Below are 20700 nucleotides of genomic sequence, written 5' to 3'. Positions count from 1 at the left end.
TCAGGTGGTACTGTGAAGTTTTCCTCATTCGCATGTCTATGAATTTATCGATTTCCAACCATAACCAAACACCAGCGCCGCCATGCGTGGAATAGCCGAACAATGTCCAACAATCATGTTTAAACATTCGAATCTCCGCGATTTTATCAAGCACATTTTGTTTTCAATTAATGTTCTCTATTGTACCCCTACGAATGGTGACATCACAAAAGGCAGGTAACCAATTACGTGTTTAAAGTATGCTAGCGAGCCAATCAATGTAGACAGACTATTTATACGCATGTGCAAAACCCACAATATGGCTGGGCAGTGACCAATCACAAAGCTACCATCCTTTGATAGTGTGATAAAGAGGTTTTCTATGTAGTGTGTTGTGGTATAGACACAGTGTGATAAAGACGTTTTCTATGTAGCGTGTTGTGGTATAGACACAGTGTGATAAAGACGTTTTCTATGTAGCGTGTTGTGGTATGGACACAGTGTGATAAAGACGTTTTCTATGTAGCGTGTTGTGATATAGACACAGTGTGATAAAGACGTTTTCTATGTAGCGTGTTGTGGTATGGACAGTATGATAAAGACGTTTTCTATGTAGCGGGTTGTGGTATGGACAGTATGATAAAGACGTTTTCTATGTAGCGTGTTGTGGTATGGACACAGTGTGATAAAGACGTTTTCTATGTAGCGTGTTGTGGTATGGACACAGTGTGATAAAGACGTTTTCTATGTAGCGTTATTAACCACTTTGTGTTTAATTAGATATTTTTTTAAATATATTGTTTGATTTGTTTCAATATGGCAGGTAACTATGGTTACTAAACAAATAGTACCTGTAGTTCACATTTATTCGTAAGTTTAAAAATTGTCTTTTATTGATTGACTGATTGATTTAACGGCTTTTACGGTCTTTCGGCTGAAGATAATAACAAACTATCAACATGAATTTATACGTTTATGATGTATCAATCAAAAATAAAATTAATTTACGGCATATGTAAAATATCTTAATAATTGACACATCAGGATCAACAATAATGTGGGTACCCCCGCGATCTCTAATAGTGATACGGTCCGAGTTTGAAGCGACTATCATTTACGAGCAAAACATTGAGTATTAAAGGAATGCATTTTATGGAACATGCATTAAAACTATGTCTGATAGCCTTCTGGAGGGATATCTCTTGTTACCTGTTATTGTCATCGAGCTCTTCTGTTAGACATGGGGCCTCTTAGTGCTGTTTAGTATCTCATAGATGGTCTAAACTTCAAATACAATGATGAACCAAGTAATAACACATTAGATAATACGGATAGTCTACCACTAAAGACACTGTAAGTCCTTGGTACTGGATCAGAGACGTCGGAACGCAAGTGATTAGGATTCCAAACTAGAACAAAAGTTAATACCTTACCTACCATAGCCATAAGAAATATAAAATGCGTGTCACCGGTATCTATTTGTGAGGCCAGATCTGTCAAAAATGTACACGTAAATCGAAAACGAAAATCTCACTGTTGTATTCATACGCAATGAACGTTTAGATAATTAGATAATGGCATCTGTAAACAACTATATTTCAGGAGAAAACTTCAGTTTCGGATGCCAACAGCTTCTGACTGAATCAGACGACTACATTCTAGAGATGCGTACAATAGTGCATGGCCAGGAAGACTATTGGAATAGACACGTTATGTCGTGTAATTTTTATCTAACCCAGAAAGACGTCTATCACAGCGATATTGTACATTAGTTCTACGACAAAGAGTTGTGTTGACATTCCAGATTACACTCCACTTCATTGTTACCATGCAGTTATACGGTCATAGCAGAGGCAGGAGAGCGATGGACAAACAGGACCAAACAGGACCTAGAGCTTAGCATCTAAGGTGCAGGGTGTTGTCAGGGTATGACAATCCTACCTGTATGCGTCCTCGGGTCGTTGGTACAAATGTATCATAGTGATATAGATTATACACATATGTCAACTGTGGGTCGGGAATATGTGACAAATCCCTATTTATAATAATACTTTAATACTTTAAAGAAACGACTTTTTAAAAATACATCTTCGCCTACTCTAAATTCCGAATTGATGGTCATTAAAAACTGAAATGTATAGATATATTTTGCAAATATAAAATTGAATAAACTAGAAAAGCTAACAAAGCTTTGGTGTCGAGTGCAAGAACCATATATTGGGGACACTTACCTATATATGACTGACCAGGATAACACAGTCGTGTAATTGGAAAATGTTACTGAAGACGAGACAGAACGAATATGCCGATGAAGACATGGTGATTCAAATTCCGTATGTAAATGGAAAAGTTGCAGTGATCGAATTCAATTGAGAGTGATTGTTGTAACGATTATTTTGATTGAATACGCCTCTATGGATTTTGAACGCTAACAAATGAAGAACAATGTATACTTTGATGATGGGCATGTATTAACCACTTTATGGCTCGCCCGACTAACAGCTCTCATTGAACTAGACATATTAGCGGGCTGACTCCGCACAACAAGTACAGCTAAAAGCAATTGATTGTAACAATGGTTTGGGCACCAGTTAATTCAACGGTGGGTTGAGAATGATGATATGAGTTTACTCGTCAGACGGTCGACGGAACAACAGGCAAATGGGAAAACAATGACAGTTTAACACAGAGACTGGCTTATGAAGACGGTTGGCTTTTTTTAGCATTAAAAGCTGTACACAGATACATTGTATTGCAAATGATGATAATTAAAAAATGTCAGAACTCTAAGAATTTATAAAAAGCGGTGAATCCGATTATATATATAACGATATCATAAAACCAGGCTTAACAACTGAAATGGGGACATATGTCAACGGAATTGCAACAAAATAGGTAATGCAATATATAAAGGAGAGAGAGTTACAAAAATATGACATATATTGAGATATAGTCAGCTGAATTCAACGAACACGAAGACCAATTAAAGAACTAATTGGAGCAGAGAAAGACGAGTAGAGGAAATGATAAGAGGGTTTTTGACCATGTGGTTTTTGAGAGACAGTTCAAATGAAACGTCGGATTTAGTAGTTAGGGAAACAATGGTATATAACAAAGGACAAGATCGAGCGGGTGTTTATAACACAAAGAACTGTACCACATGGCTATTATATCAGCGACTGATGACGTCACGATTAACCGGCGAGGCCGTGAAACCATCTGTGCCTGAGGAACCAGTACCTGTTGACGAGACGGAGATAATCTGCCGAGTTTTATGACAATATTTGCGATATATAATGGATACAGGAGAATGCCTCGTTTAATATCGCTAATAGGCTGGCAATGAGCTGTCGCTGTGTGGACTGTGAAGTACTATTGTGTCCGGGGGTGTTGATCTCACTCAACATTCACGACAACTAGCCTCTCTTATAATGATCAATCATTATCTTACCGGATAAAGCCTCCCATGGTATTTCGTCAGCATTGATTTCCCCCTTTGTCTATTGTATGGAATATACGCTATTTTGAATTCCCTGTGACAGGAAACAACGGTAAACGTATCTTTAGAGTGCGCGTGCTTATGTACGACACGTGGATGTATGGATATGGGATATATAAATACAGGTATGTTGTATTTACATTAACTTGTAATATCTACCAATTAAGGTAACGTGGAAGTTAAAACCGGATCAACTTATCGGGGAATCTGTTTGTTGATAAGACGACTGTCAACGCTTGTTACAATGTTTGAGCTATAAGGTGATCGATCCGACGATGACAAAATTGTGCTACTGTAATGAAGGAGCGATGTAAATGTGACCCTGTCAAACCGCTCCCGTAATGTCATCATTGTCAGAGTAGCCAGGGTCTGGTATGCTTGTCTGTATTGATACTCAAGCATATTGATATTAAGTTCATGATAGTTCTGAAACCTTCGACGATTTTGACGGACATTTTTATCACAAAGCATACAGATGTCACCTGTTTTATGAAGACCAGTTTAAAGCATTGTCTCCGTATTAATTCTGTCGATAAACTTTGTTTACGTTTAAATAATTGCCATTAGTGTACCTTTAAACAGGAAAAGGTCATTTAGAGGCTTGGGCCAATAAAGATGTACTGATTCGCAGTCTTCACGAAATCAATTCTAACCACTTTCTGTAAATGACACGAATGTGGCAGGTAGTTCTGATTATTATATAACTAGAAATGTACAGGAATAACGTATCGGTATTGTATACTAAAGGTTTACTGCTGAAAATATCAGTATTGTATACCAAAGGTTTACTACCGAACATATCAGTATTGTGTACCAAAGGTTTACTACCGAACATATCGGTATTGTGTACCAAAAGTTTACTGCCGAATATATCGGTATTGTGTACCAAAGGTTTACTGTCGAACATATCGGTATTGTGTACCAAAGGTTTACTGTCGAACATATCGGTATTGTGTACCAAAGGTTTACTGCCGATAACGGGAACTTTCGTCTAAGGAAGCTTTCCTCATCGTATCCCCGATGTTATAAACTGAATGCCAGACCTAATCGTATTGCCAATGTTATAATCTGAATGCCAGGCCTTCCAAATCATATCCCCAATTCATTATCATGAATGCCAAGCTTTCCCAATCGTATTGTCAATGTTATAATCTGAATGCCAGGCCTTCCCGATCGTATCCCCAATTCAATATCATGAATGCCAAGCCTCACAATCGTATCCGAAATGTACTATCCTGAATGCCAAGCCTTCCAAATGGTATCCACAATTTCCTCTCCTGAATGCCAAGCCTTCCAAATGGTATCCTCAATTTCCTCTCCTGAATGCCAAGCCTTCCAAATCGTATCCCCAATTCACTATCATGAATGTCAACCCTTATCAATCGTATCCCTATGTTATAATCTGAATGCCAAGCCTCCCAAATCGTATCCCAATTTACTATCCTAAATGCAAATCCTACTCAATCTTATGCCTAATTTCCCATCCTGAATGCCAAGCCTTCCCAATCGAATCCCCAATATTCTATCCTAAATGTCAAGCCTTCCCTATTGTATCCCAAATTTCCTATCCTCAAGGCCAAGCTCTCAATCGTATCTCTAATTTCCTATCCTAAATGCCAAGCCTTCCCAATCATATCCCATTGTTATAATCTGAATACCAAGCCTTCCAAATCGTATCCCCAACTTCACATCCTGAATGTCAAGCCTTCTCAATCCTATTAGTAATTTCCTCTCCTGAATGCCAAGCCTTCTCAATCATATATCCGATGTTCTAATCTGAATGCCAAGCCTTCCCAATCGTATCCCATTGTCACAATCTGAATGCCAAGCCTTCCCATTTTTATATCCCCAATTTTCTATCCTAAATGCCAAGCCTTCCAAATGGTATACCCGATGTCTAATCTAAATACCAAGCCTTCTAAATCGTATCATCAATTTCCTATCCTAAATGCCTAGCCTCATCAATCGTATCCCCAATACATTATCATGAATGTCAAGCCTTTCTTATCGTATCCCTATGTTATAATCTAAATGCCAAGCCTTCCAAATCGTATCATCAATTTCCTCTCCTGAATGCCAAGCCTTCTCAATCATATATCCGATGTTCTAATCTGAATGCCAAGCCTTCCCAATCGTATCCCATTGTCACAATCTGAATGCCAAGCCTTCCCATTTTTATATCCCCAATTTTCTATCCTAAATGCCAAGCCTTCCAAATGGTATACCCGATGTCTAATCTAAATACCAAGCCTTCTAAATCGTATCATCAATTTCCTATCCTAAATGCCTAGCCTCATCAATCGTATCCCCAATACATTATCATGAATGTCAAGCCTTTCTTATCGTATCCCTATGTTATAATCTAAATGCCAAGCCTTCCAAATCGTATCATCAATTTCCTATCCTGAATGCCAAGCCTTCTTAATCGTTTCCTGACTTTACTATCCTGAATGCCAAGCCTTCCCAACCTTATCCCTTATTTCCTATTCTGAATGCCAAGTCTTCCCAATCATATCCCCAATGTCCTATCCTGAAGGCAAAGTAACGACAAACCTCGGGGATATAACGTCCACCAGCAGGGTAACGACAAACCTCGGGGATATAACGTCCACCAGCAGGGTAACGACAAACCTCGGGACGACAAACCTCGGGGATATAACGTCCACCAGCAGGGTAACGACAAACCTTTGTGATATAACGTCCACCAGCAGGGTAACGACAAACCTCGGGGATATAACGTCCACCAGCAGGGTAACGACAAACCTCGAGATATAACGTCCACCAGCAGGGTAACGACAAACCTCGGGGATATAACGTCCACCGTCAGGGTAACGACAAACCTCGGGGATATAACGTCCACCAGCAGGGTAACGACAAACCTCGAGATATAACGTCCACCATCAGGGTAACGACAAACCTCGGGGATATAACGTCCACCAGCAGGGTAACGACAAACCTCGGGGATATAACGTCCACCAGCAGGGTAACGACAAACCTCGGGGATATAACGTCCACCAGCAGGGTAACGACAAACCTCGGGGATATAACGTCCACCAGCAGGGTAACGACAAACCTCGGGGATATAACGTCCACCAGCAGGGTAACGACAAACCTCGGGGATATAACGTCCACCAGCAGGGTAACGACAAACCTCGGGGATATAACGTCCACCAGGAGGGTAACGACAAACCTCGGGGATATAACGTCCACCAGCAGGGTAACGACAAACCTCGGGGATATAACGTCCACCAGCAGGGTAACGACAAACCTCGGGGATATAACGTCCACCAGTAGGGTAACGACAAACCTCGGGGATATAACGTCCACCAGCAGGGTAACGACAAACCTCGGGGATATAACGTCCACCAGTAGGGTAACGACAAACCTCGGGGATATAACGTCCACCAGCAGGGTAACGACAAACCTCGAGGATATAACGTCCACCAGCAGGGTAACGACAAACCTCGGGATATAACGTCCACCAGCAGGGTAACGACAAACCTCGGGGATATAACGTCCACCAGTAGGGTAACGACAAACCTCGGGGATATAATGTCCACCAGTAGGGTAACGACAAACCACGGGATATAACGTCCACCAGTAGGGTAACGACAAACCTCGGGGATATAACGTCCACCAGTAGGGTAACGACAAACCTTGGGGATATAACGTCCACCAGTAGGGTAACGACAAACCTCGGGGATATAACGTCTACCAGTAGGGTAACGACAAACCTCGGGAATATAACGTCCACCAGCAGGGTAACGACAAACCTCGGGGATATAACGTCCACCAGCAGGGTAACGACAAACCTCGGGGATATAACGTCCACCAGCAGGGTAACGACAAACCTCGGGGATATAACGTCCACCAGCAGGGTAACGACAAACCTCGGGACGACAAACCTCGGGGATATAACGTCCACCAGCAGGGTAACGACAAACCTCGGGGATATGACGTCACTGGCAGGGTAACGACAAACCTCGGGGATATAACGTCCACCACTAGGGTAACGACAAACCTCAGGGATATAACGTCCACCAGCAGGGTAACGACAAACCTCGGGGATATAACGTCCACCAGCAGGGTAACGACAAACCTCGGGGATATAACGTCCACCAGTAGGGTAACGACAAACCTCGGGGATATAACGTCCACCAGCAGGGTAACGACAAACCTCGGGGATATAACGTCCACCAGCAGGGTAACGACAAACCTCGGGGATATAACGTCCACCAGCAGGGTAACGACAAACCTCGAGATATAACGTCCACCAGCAGGGTAACGACAAACCTCGGGGGTATAACGTCCACCAGTAGGGTAACGACAAACCTCGGGGATATAACGTCCACCAGTAGGGTAACGACAAACCTCAGGGATATAACGACCACCAGTAGGGTAACGACAAACCTCGGGGATATAACGTCCACCATCAGGGTAACGACAAACCTCGGGGATATAACGTACACCATCAGGGTAACGACAAACCTCGGGATATAACGTCCACCAGCAGGGTAACGACAAACCTCGGGGATATAACGTCCACCAGCAGGGTAACGACAAACCTCGGGGATATAACGTCCACCAGCAGGGTAACGACAAACCTCGGGGATATTACGTCACTGGCAGGGTAACGACAAACCTCGGGGATATAACGTCCACCAGCAGGGTAACAACAAACCTCGGGGATATAACGTCCACCAGCAGGGTAACGACAAACCTCGGGGATATTACGTCACTGGCAGGGTAACGACAAACCTCGGGGATATAACGTCCACCAGCAGGGTAACAACAAACCTCGGGGATATAACGTCCACCAGCAGGGTAACAACAAACCTCGGGGATATAACGTCCACCAGCAGGGTAACGACAAACATCGGGACGACAAACCTCGGGGATATAACGTCCATCAGCAGGGTAACGACAAACCTCGGGGATATAACGTCCACCAGCAGGGTAACGACAAACCTCGGGGATATAACGTCCACCAGCAGGGTAACGACAAACCTCGGGGATATTACGTCACTGGCAGGGTAACGACAAACCTCGGGGATATAACGTCCATCAGCAGGGTAACAACAAACCTCGGGGATATAACGTCCACCAGCAGGGTAACGACAAACCTCGGGGATATAACGTCCACCATCAGGGTAACGACAAACCTCGGGGATATAACGTCCACCATCAGGGTAACGACAAACCTCGGGGATATAACGTCCACCAGCAGGGTAACAACAAACCTCGGGGATATAACGTCCACCAGCAGGGTAACGACAAACATCGGGATATAACGTACACCATCAGGGTAACGACAAACCTCGGGATATAACGTCCACCAGCAGGGTAACGACAAACCTCGGGGATATAACGTCCACCAGTAGGGTAACGACAAACCTCGGGGATATAACGTCCACCAGCAGGGTAACGACAAACCTCGGGGATATAACGTCCACCAGCAGGGTAACGACAAACCTCGGGGATATAACGTCCACCAGCAGGGTAACGACAAACCTCGGGGATATAACGTCCACCAGCAGGGTAACGACAAACCTCGGGGATATAACGTCCACCAGCAGGGTAACGACAAACCTCGAGATATAACGTCCACCAGTAGGGTAACGACAAACCTCAGGGATATAACGTCCACCAGCAGGGTAACGACAAACCTCGAAATATAACGTCCACCAGCAGGGTAACGACAAACCTCGGGGATATAACGTCCACCAGCAGGGTAACGACAAACCTCGGGGATATAACGTCCACCAGCAGGGTAACGACAAACCTCGGGGATATAACGTCCACCAGCAGGGTAACGACAAACCTCGGGGATATAACGTCCACCAGCAGGGTAACGACAAACCTCGAGATATAACGTCCACCAGTAGGGTAACGACAAACCTCGGGGATATAACGTCCACCAGCAGGGTAACGACAAACCTCGGGGATATAACGTCCACCAGCAGGGTAACGACAAACCTCGGGGATATAACGTCCACCAGTAGGGTAACGACAAACCTTGGGGATATAACGTCCACCAGCAGGGTAACGACAAACCTCGGGTATATAACGTCCACCAGCAGGGTAACGACAAACCTCGGTGATATAACGTCCACCAGCAGGGTAACGACAAACCTCGGGGATATAACGTCCACCAGCAGGGTAACGACAAACCTCGGGACAACAAACCTCGGGGATATAACGTCCACCAGCAGGGTAACGACAAACCTCGGGTATATAACGTCCACCAGTAGGGTAACGACAAACCTCGGAGATATAACGTCCACCAGCAGGGTAACGACAAACCTCGGGGATATAACGTCCACCAGCAGGGTAACGACAAACCTCGGGGATATAACGTCCACCAGCAGGGTAACGACAAACCTTGGGGATATTTACATTACATTTTACAAATATCAGATATTTCTCCGATCTGTATCTCTATAACTTGCTATATCCTTCAACCCCATACTTTACCTTAATATTTACTATTAGTTGTCGAACGGGACTTGGTTTTGCTTACTTTGCCTTTCATAATATAGGATAATTAAAACTATAACATGCACAATACAAAAAGATAAACAGTTAAATACCATATTAGCCAGTTATAATACAAATTGTTCTTCCTGTTACGAGTTAACCGACAGTCTATTGTAACAACCTGTGACGTAGCTAATACAGTAACTAAGGTGGCACATTTGCTATAAATATCAATTTCTCTCTGTATAACGTATATGTTAATCATCAGACAAATATATCAACCTTTCTACAACGTGTATTGAACATTGTCTCCAGTGTGTCCAGCGAGTCCAGTGGTAGTCGTATTAGTCCGTACTTAATAGTCATTATCTTGTTATCACTCACATTTCATAACTAAGAGAACATGCACCTAATCACACCACGGGCGATCTCGACCTACAGCAGTCATCAAACTAGGAACCATCAGTCAGGGTGTACAAACTAGGAACCATCAGTCAGGGTGTACAAACTAGGAACCATCAGTCAGGGTGTACAAACTAGGAACCATCAGTCAGGGTGTACAAACTAGGAACCATCAGTCAGGGTGTACAAACTAGGAACCATCAGTCAGGGTGTACAAACTAGGAACCATCAGTCAGGGTGTACAAACTAGGAACCATCAGTCAGGGTGTACAAACTAGGAACCATCAGTCAGGGAGTACAAACACTAGGAACCATCAGTCAGGGAGTACAAACACTAGGAACCATCAGTCAGGGTGTACAAACTAGGAACCATCAGTCAGGGTGTACAAACTAGGAACCATCAGTCAGGGAGTACAAACTAGGAACCATCAGTCAGGGAGTACAAACTAGGAACCATCAGTCAGGGAGTACAAACACTAGGAACCATCAGTCAGGGAGTACAAACACTAGGAACCATCAGTCAGGGTGTACAAACTAGGAACCATCAGTCAGGGTGTACAAACTAGGAACCATCAGTCAGGGTGTACAAACTAGGAACCATCAGTCAGGGTGTACAAACTAGGAACCATCAGTCAGGGTGTACAAACTAGGAACCATCAGTCAGGGTGTACAAACTAGGAACCATCAGTCAGGGTGTACAAACTAGGGACCATCAGTCAGGGTGTACAAACTAGGGACCATCAGTCAGGGTGTACAAACTAGGAACCATCAGTCAGGGAGTACAAACTAGGAACCATCAGTCAGGGTGTACAAACTAGGAACCATCAGTCAGGGTGTACAAACTAGGAACCATCAGTCAGGGTGTACAAACTAGGAACCATCAGTCATGGAGTACAAACTAGGAACCATCAGTCAGGGTGTACAAGCTAGGAACCATCAGTCATGGAGTACAAACTAGGAACCATCAGTCAGGGTGTACAAGCTAGGAACCATCAGTCAGGGTGTACAAGCTGAGACCATCAGTCAGGGAGTACAAACACTAGGAACCATCAGTCAGGGTGTACAAACTAGGAACCATCAGTCAGGGTGTACAAGCTAGGAACCATCAGTCAGGGTGTACAAGCTAGGAACCATCAGTCAGGGTGTACAAACTAGGAACCATCAGTCAGGGTGTACAAACTAGGAACCATCAGTCAGGGTGTACAAACTGAGACCATCAGTCAGGGTACAAACTAGGAACCATCAGTCAGGGTGTACAAACTAGGAACCATCAGTCAGGGTGTACAAACTAGGAACCATCAGTCAGGGTACAAACTAGGAACCATCAGTCAGGGTGTACAAACTAGGAACCATCAGTCAGGGTGTACAAGCTGAGACCATCAGTCAGGGAGTACAAACACTAGGAACCATCAGTCAGGGTGTACAAACACTAGGAACCATCAGTCAGGGTGTACAAACTAGGAACCATCAGTCAGGGTGTACAAACTAGGAACCATCAGTCAGGATGTACAAACTAGGAACCATCAGTCAGGGTGTACAAACACTAGGAACCATCAGTCAGGATGTACAAACTATGAACCATCAGTCAGGGAGTACAAACACTAGGAACCATCAGTCAGGGTGTACAAACTAGGAAGCATCAGTCAGGGTGTACAAACACTAGGAACCATCAGTCAGGGTGTACAAACTAGGAACCATCAGTCAGAGTGTACAAACTACATTGTTTGTAGGATTCATCATCGTTTCTGTACACTCGAACGTCCATCGGTTTATTGTTATTATTAACGTACTCTTCGCTGCCCACACCGAAAATGTTCAGTATCGTACTATAACATCCGGTATAGCATTCATCCAACTCATCGTGATATTGGTACAGATTTCCAAGCACGTAGTTGATAACTGAAATACGAGTGAGATTGAGTGGCTTTATTTCTGTTAAACACAAAGGCGATCTATAACTGTTAATACTCTATTGTCATTTGGTAGAGCCAACAACGGAGGAAGTTATGTGACAAGTTTATATTTCTAAAATTGTCTCCCAGAAGCCGTGACTGATCTGTGAAATGCGTTTATCACACATCTTCCCGATGATAACGTGTTTTGGGTCACACCAGCCTTGAGACTTGATTCATTCCTGTCATAGGCTACAAATTACTTCTCATTGTCTTTCTATTGTCCCTGTTATAAGGCTATGTTCATGTGAAATTCTAACAATGTGACTGGTTATGATTAGATCGCATCAAATTGATTTAAACCTTAAATGAGACACTGATTTCAAGCTCGTTTAGATATTTGATTAGACACTGACTATAGAAAAATGATTTTTGTAAACAACTGCTGAATAGCACAACAGTCTTTCACAAGGAGACACAGGGTAGCTTTGATTTCCATATACATTACAAGGGACACATGTCCTCTCGGACAATCAGAGAATATTGTCAAGTATCGAGTTGGTCCACTCTTACACACGGACATGATAACCTGTCACAGTTACAGATGTTAAGTGGCTGTTCACACATACGTAAAAGATACAAGGAATATCACTGATATAACTCGCCTATGACATCCCGAAATCAAACAAGTTCTATCGTTCGCCATCTTACTATTCTATGTCAAGGCTTACAATCTTAATTAGAATTAACTAGACATTCAGAACCTGTCTTTAGTTCTGTCAGTTTCCGATGTTTAAGAGGTGTGGAGTTTGAATATGCTGCTACAAGTTACATAGATTGCGATTTGTCTCGGTCGGAGGACAGAACTCAAAACTTTCTTACATGGGCAACCGCTCGACGAAATGCCAAAAGTCATGTCATGCTAAGAAAGACCTTAGGGAAAGAGGCGTTTGAAACAAGAGAAATTAAGAGAAATTCTTAGTTTTATGATATTATTTTGAAATATTACGCCAGATAATATTATACTGTAGTACTCAACTCTACCAATGGGATGTCTTAGCACTGAACTATACCAAGGGATGTCTTAGCATTGAACTCTATCAAGGGGATGTCTTAGTATTGAACTCTACCTAGGGGATGTCTTAGCACTGAACTCTACAAAGAGGATGTCTTAGTATTGAACTCTATCAAGGGGATGTCTTAGTATTGAACCCTACCAAGGGAATGTTAGTATTGAACTCTACCAAGGGGATGTCTTAGCATTGAACTCTACCAAGGGATGTCTTAGTATTGAACTCTACCAAGGGATGTCTTAGTATTGAACTCTACCAAGGGGATGTCTTAGCATTGAACTCTACCAAGGGATGTCTTAGTATTGAACTCTACCAAGGGGTGTCTTAGCATTGAACTCTACCAAGGGGATGTCTTAGTATTGAACTCTACCAAGGGAATGTTAGTATTGAACTCTACCAAGGGGATGTCTTAGTATTGAACTCTACCAAGGGGATGTCTTAGTATTGAACTCTACCAAGGGGATGTCTTAGTATTGAACTCTACCAAGGGGATGTCTTAGTATTGAACTCTACCAAGGGATGTCTTAGTATTGAACTCTACCAAGGGGATGTCTTAGTATTGAACTCTACCAAGGGATGTCTTAGTATTGAACTCTACCAAGGGATGTCTTAGTATTGAACTCTACCAAGGGATGTCTTAGTATTGAACTCTACCAAGGGGATGTCTTAGTTTTGAACTCTTATCAAGGGGATGTCTAAGTATTGAACTCTACCAAGGGGATGTCTTAGTATTGAACTCTACAAAGAGGTATGTCTTAGCATTGAACTCTACAAAGAGGTATGTCTTAGAATTGAACTCTACAAAGAGGTATGTCTTAGCATTGAACTCTACAAAGAGGTATGTCTTAGAATTGAACTCTACAAGACTTAAGATAACGTTCTTCTGGAAAGTATTTGCGGATTAACTTTCAAGAAAGATGAAATAACATTGAAGAGTGTTTGCATCGACATGTGTTAATGGTTATGTCCTTAATCAACACTTTAAACCGAAGTCATTTGTATATTATTGATCTGACCATAGTTACTTGAATGCCGGTTAACGTCACGATGTAAGGTTTGTCACACCTCGGACAGGTGGCTAACAGTCTTACGACTGTCAACCGATTCCAGTCCAAACCGTGTCACGAATGGTAGTACCAATCACAGGCGTCTGGTTAGTACGAGTAGGGGCTAATATATATTTTTTATAGATACTTACCAGATGCATACGCCTGTGTACCAACAATGACCTAACAGTACAGGCCAATAGTCACTATACATGTATTTTATAAGTATTGTATATATTAAAGGTTACGTGGTCGAGTGATATGTCACATTCCTGTCACATGTGCCACACGAATGGCATAATATATATAATGACGACCGTGCTATGTCTCAGGACAGCTTCCTGTCTCATGACTACTGCTAAAATACACACCGTGTCTCCCAACATCTGTTAATTATAATAAAAACCGTATCCTGTCAAATGACATATATAATAGCAACCGTATTCTGTCACATGACATATATAATGACTACCGTATTGTGTCATATGACATATATAATGACTACCGTATTGTGTCACATGACATATATAATGACTACCGTATTGTGTCACATGACATATATAATGACTACCGTATTGTGTCACATGACATATATAATAATAACCGTATTCTGTCACATGACTGGGGTGATAATTTGATATTGTGTGAATGCGTTTGTACGTTACTGGTAGCCGCATTAATTATCCCAAATGTCTTCAATTTTAGCTGAGATTTTTTATGGTCCCTGTGGTATTTTATTTTTAGCTTTGGAGTTGATTCTTTACATCGAAAAATTCTAGTTCATACCTCCCAAATATTAGTTTATATATATGACAGGTAGGAGTGGGAGAGTTTTACCACGTAAGGAAATCCGATAGTTGTCACGTTTACGCTGTTATACACACCGTGATCACGTCAGATTTGTTAAATAATGACCCGATTATAAATGATATAAGAGAGGAGATTAGCGGCTACCTGTGGGTTAGTGTTTTCACACTACAGTCGGCCTGGTAACGGTTTTACAGGTAGACCACGGTACTGACACATTCAATGGCTGCCATCCATACGGTTAGTAACATTTTCTCATCAAGTCTCTAGGGGGTTCATTTTCGTAGATTAAGTTAAAATCATTTTTGTAAATAACTCATTTAAAAGTTTAATCATAAAGCCAACACGTCCATAATCACGCAAAATCGCCCAAGAGGTTATTGAAAACAATTTTGTTCATTTTCAGCAGTAAAAGATTCAGTGGTTGCTTATAGTTTATGCCAACTTACAAACCACTCTTACTATTGTTTATTTTAATGATGTTGTGTATTCATGTGAAAAACTGGTCGATTTGATAGTCATTTCTGGTATTCAATCTTCCAGTCGTATTAATTTTTTTTTTCACCTACAATGTATGTGCTATATGGCTGTAAAAGGCGGTCGGCCAGTAAATACATTTAGACAGTGATATGTAAACAAAATGTTCGTGTACTTTACCAGATATCACAATAATTTATAGCAGATTGTCTAAATTTGTAAAACTCGAGATGTGTTTCTTTCTACAGAAAGGCTTACTGACCGTTAGGTGTCTCCCTATACGTTATGCGACTGTGGTGTTTTGGGGAATAAAAAAGTTGATTCATAATATTATTATTCAACAGCAGAAATGACTTTCAGTATTCATAAACTTATGTAGAACTTCATATGAATTACCTTAAAAAATTTGTTTGGTAAATAATACTAAATAATAATATTATTTTGAAAAATGCAGACATCATATACATACTGCATTACATACTGCAATTGATTGCAAGATGCTGGACAGTGTCAAAGGTCAAGGGGAGATAATCCAGAACCTATTGATAAGTCTCTCAACCACCATCCAAACTCTTTGTTAGTTTTTTAATTATACTTACAAATTCAAGTTTTTACAAGCGATATACAAAATTATCCAGTATGCTTTATTGTGGATATATTAATTATATTAAAAAGATTTTGAAAAATTAAGTAATGATGTGAATTGTTATATCCTATATGAAATACCAGACATCTTTATAAAGAATACCTTAAAAACAAATATAATATCTCAAAAAAAAAAAATTTTTTTTAAAGATATCTTGAATAAATGTAAGAAAGAGTATCGATATCACTAAATGAATTTGAACTTTGTTGAACTTTTATGTGTAGACTTGTGATACTGCATTCATCTTATACATGTGATATATATTTAGTAATTTGTATTGTAAATTGAAGAAACTTATAATTGTATGTGTATTGTTCTCTGTAGGTGATATATAATATATATTCTTAATATGGTAACTTGTAGGGGAAATACATTGTATATTTTAGTATGGTAACTTGTAGGTGAAATACAATCTGTAATTCCCAAGTATGTAACTTGTAAGTGAAAGAAAATCTGAATATACAGTAGTTTATTTGTAGGTAAAATACAATATATTTAAGAAATAATTAACGATGATTCGTGTATTGTTGCAGGATATACAACGAGGACGAGGATATTTTGCAATTAAATTAATAACGAAGGCCGCAGGCCTGAGTTATTAATTAAAATTGCAAAATATCCTCGTCCTCGTTGTATATCCTGCAACAATACACGAGTAAAAGTTGATTATTTCTATTCTACCATGTACTGTTTAGTTCTGAGATCGACCTCTTTCTAATAGAAAAAAAGCAAAGAAACCCCGAGAAAACCTTGTAATTTATTTCTGGAGTATTGCATTATTTGTTGATGAAATATACAGGCAATACAGTACTACGATCAAGAGCATATATCATATGGCATTGATTTTGAAAAAAAAAGGATACAAAAAAATAAAAGGGGGGGGCCTCCGTAGGATTCGAACTCGCATCGTGATAAAAATTTATTGAAAGACTAACCCATTAGCCCACTCGACTATATTAACCTTTTACAAATGTGTGAATATTAGATATATAAAATTGTAACAGCCGTGACTCACTACCGTGTATTATTGGCACGAGCGTGGGTTATTGGAAAATAATACATGGTTTTAAACCAATCAAAACTGGCGTTACATAGCAAACATGGTAGAATACTACATATACCATAATTTACCTTACACTTGATGTAAATACTGCAATGAATTATGGGTAAAGAGGACAATCAATTGTTGTCCGTGGAATGTCATATATATATCACGAGTTCAAAGAATATCGATGTTTTTCACGACGTGCGAAGACTATTCTGTCATACGAGTCCTATGTCTGATAGCCATCGTACGTACGGCGGGAAGGACTGTCCGAGTTAAACATTGTCTATGGCGAGGAAGACAATCTTCAGACTAAACGCAGAGAGATTACAGCTGAATATTTAGTATCAGAACACCTGTTATGTACAGATAGCATAATTCATTTCCTGAAAAAAACCTGTTGTGGTCAGTGATGTTGAAGATAATTAGGTAGTGATCGTGGTCAGTGATGTTGAAGATAATTAGGTAGTGATCGTGGTCAATGATGTTGAGGATCATTAGGTAGTGATCGTGGTCAATGATGTTGAAGATAATTAGGAAGTGATCGTGGTTAATGATGTTGAAGATAATTATGTAGTGATCGTTGTCAATGATGTTGAAGATAATTAGGAAGTGATCGTGGTCAATGATGTTGAAGATAATTAGGTAGTGATCGTGGTCAATGATGTTGAAGATAATTAGGTAGTGATAGCTTTTGTTGAACAGCTACATGTATGTAAAACGTTATTCCACTTTTGGTTTGGTCGTTTTGGTTATGTCAATTTTTGTTATAAAAAAAACTATCCAGAAATATTAATGTCTTTGTTCACAGGAAGTTCGCTGATGAATGTCTATATTTTTCCTATGGCAGTAGACTGGTAAATGGTGCCGGATTTGTTATATGGAGAACGCTTCAGACTTTAAAATGACTTGGATCTCGTTAAGCGTCAGTTTATTGTATGTCTCACGCGTGTCCTTATAACGACAGGATTTTATTGTTAGGTTGAGACATTTTAGTACGAGACCGGTACCGGTATAACTCAGTATTTATCACCGTATTTATATCAATGGATACCTAATGTGTAGTGTATTGTAGTGGTACTTAATAAGAGTCAGTGTTGAACTTTTTCTATTAGGTTCGAAGAAGAAGGTGAATGATTTCTGACGAGAGATGTGTCAATCCTATACAACGCCTTTAATTTTTAAAGTCATGCTGCTATATATGTACGTTGCTATCCCTACTTAAACAATACTACCTGTACCAAAGACGTATTGTATATTTCCCCGCCATGTTGTTAACATTTTTTAAGATAAATGTGTTTATATACAATGTCGCTTTTTATAAATGTCAGTGTATGTTGGTTTGTTTACAAATTTAAACGTTTAGCATTATTTCTATTGTACTCAACAGTGTGTTAAAACCCATTGACCACGGAAAACGATTGACTCAGTGACGGCGCATGGCTTCTGACGTAACTCGCCAGAGAGGTCACGAGGGATGCTATGACGTCTGATGTCACGCGTCACATAGGTAATCGTAGAGGATATGGCTGCTAATATAAAAAAGGTCAAAGATGTACGTATCCATGTTTTTTCTAACCCTTGGTGTATTGCATTGTTATCTATATTGATGTTCTGATATTTATTCATCCCTGCCCAGATGACTAGTGTTGTTCATCTCTATTTTTTACGTCCCTGGCTTACCATTGTATAATTACAAGTTGGAAATCTTCAGAATCTCTATCTTTAATGCGATACATAAACATTGGTTGGTTGGTCAATAAGATTTATATATGATAATAGTGAAATGCATTTTTCACATTGACAAACTAAATACTTACAATATCAGTAACTTATGTCCACGTGCATGTCATATCCGTATACACAATGTTTGGCATTCAAATTAATCAGATCAAGATGTAACCAAATACATGTTTGATGGTTTCCCTGTAGAGATCTGGGGTATGGGTTCATACCGTAATTGAGATTGATATTCCTCAAGTCTCCATGGTTACATCTTCTAGCGCATCTTGAGTTCTAATCAATCTTCTACTTATATGCAGTAAATTATAACAGTAAATTGGATACCCTGTTCCTAGGCCTTGATATAATCTTGATGAAAAACAACAAATAAATACTATTTTTTAGTCACTTGTGTTTAGTTGTCTCTAATGTTAGCCAATCTTGCAAAGTTTAAATCTATAACATGATTTATCAAATTATCGCCCTATAACAAATACAATTGTCCATTCTTGATCTGAACATGCCACACTGCATATGTAGCAGTGGCGTAGGAAGCGGGGGGGCAGGGGGGGGGGGGCAATTGCCCCCCCACTTTTTTCAGTGGGGGGGCAAACATATCTTTTTGCCCCCCCACTTTTTGACATCCAAAATCTAAAAAAAGGGGATAAAACGCGAATTTATACATTCATTTCGATAAATATCTGTATATTTCCGAGCCGATAATGTTTTCTTGAAGGCAACGATAAAAACTTTATCTTGTACATCCGGAACATTCCGACTTTTATACTAGTATATCAATCCTCAGACCTGTGCAACAGCCTGGTAAGTCAATATTTATATCTTTATAAGAAATTTTGCTCAACTTCATCACATAGATTCAATAAGTTGATGATAATTTGTGAAGTTAATTGAGTTCATAATGAGAAAAAAGACAGAAACACAACATGAAGAAGAATGCGCGGTTTTAACGTGAATAGAGTGATACTAATTACCGACAGGTACGAGGAAATACAAAAAAAAAAATCGGCTCGCGCCTACGGCGCTCGCTTTATCACTAAATTACTGCCCCCCCTTTCGATTGCAGATCTACAGGGGGGCTTCGCCACCCTGGGACCCGCTGGGCGGCCCCCAGACCTCTCGCAAAAAGGAAAAAAAATCAGCTCGCGCCCACGGCGCTCGCATGATCACTTAATTACTGGACCCCCCTTTCGAAAACTCCAGGATCCGCGCCTGATCCCGAATTATTGGAAATGTACTATATTCATTTTCCGCGGAGGGCTTAGACCCCCTTGACCCCATATCAGGGCGCTGCCCTGGACCCGCTGGGCGGCCCCTCGGACCCCACAAAAAAAAAAAAATCGTCTCGCGCCTACGGCGCTCGCATTATTACTAAATTACTGGACCCCCCCCCCGCCCTGGGCGGGCCTGGTGATTCATGTTTTGCTATATTTAATATATATATTCTGATTTGCGTAAATAACTTATTTTGTACTACATAAATTATCAAAACTATCATGGGATGTTGAAATGATAATTATTGGCTAATTTTGCGGAGATGGCATACGATTTGTTTAGTGTGTAAAATTTAAGGTTAAAAAAAATTTTGCCCCCCCACTTTTTGACGACTTCCTACGC

At 40.6% G+C, this 20700-nt stretch overlaps 1 protein-coding gene across 1 annotated transcript in view; it reads left to right on the top strand.

Moving 5' to 3' along the window:
- Positions 1-2317: 2317 nt before the first annotated feature.
- The window catches only part of LOC117325637 (regulating synaptic membrane exocytosis protein 2-like), a 67301-nt gene continuing 48918 nt past the window's right edge, over positions 2318-20700 (top strand). The window contains exons 1-2 of the mRNA XM_033882025.1: positions 2318-3603; positions 18734-18898. Coding sequence (XP_033737916.1) covers positions 18869-18898 — 30 coding nt within the window. The 5' untranslated portion in view covers positions 2318-3603; positions 18734-18868. The remainder of the gene's footprint in view (positions 3604-18733; positions 18899-20700) is intronic.

Source organism: Pecten maximus, chromosome 4 (genome assembly GCF_902652985.1).
Source record: "Pecten maximus chromosome 4, xPecMax1.1, whole genome shotgun sequence".
NCBI lineage: Eukaryota > Metazoa > Mollusca > Bivalvia > Pectinida > Pectinidae > Pecten > Pecten maximus.
This window is presented reverse-complemented; position numbering and strand designations above follow the sequence as displayed.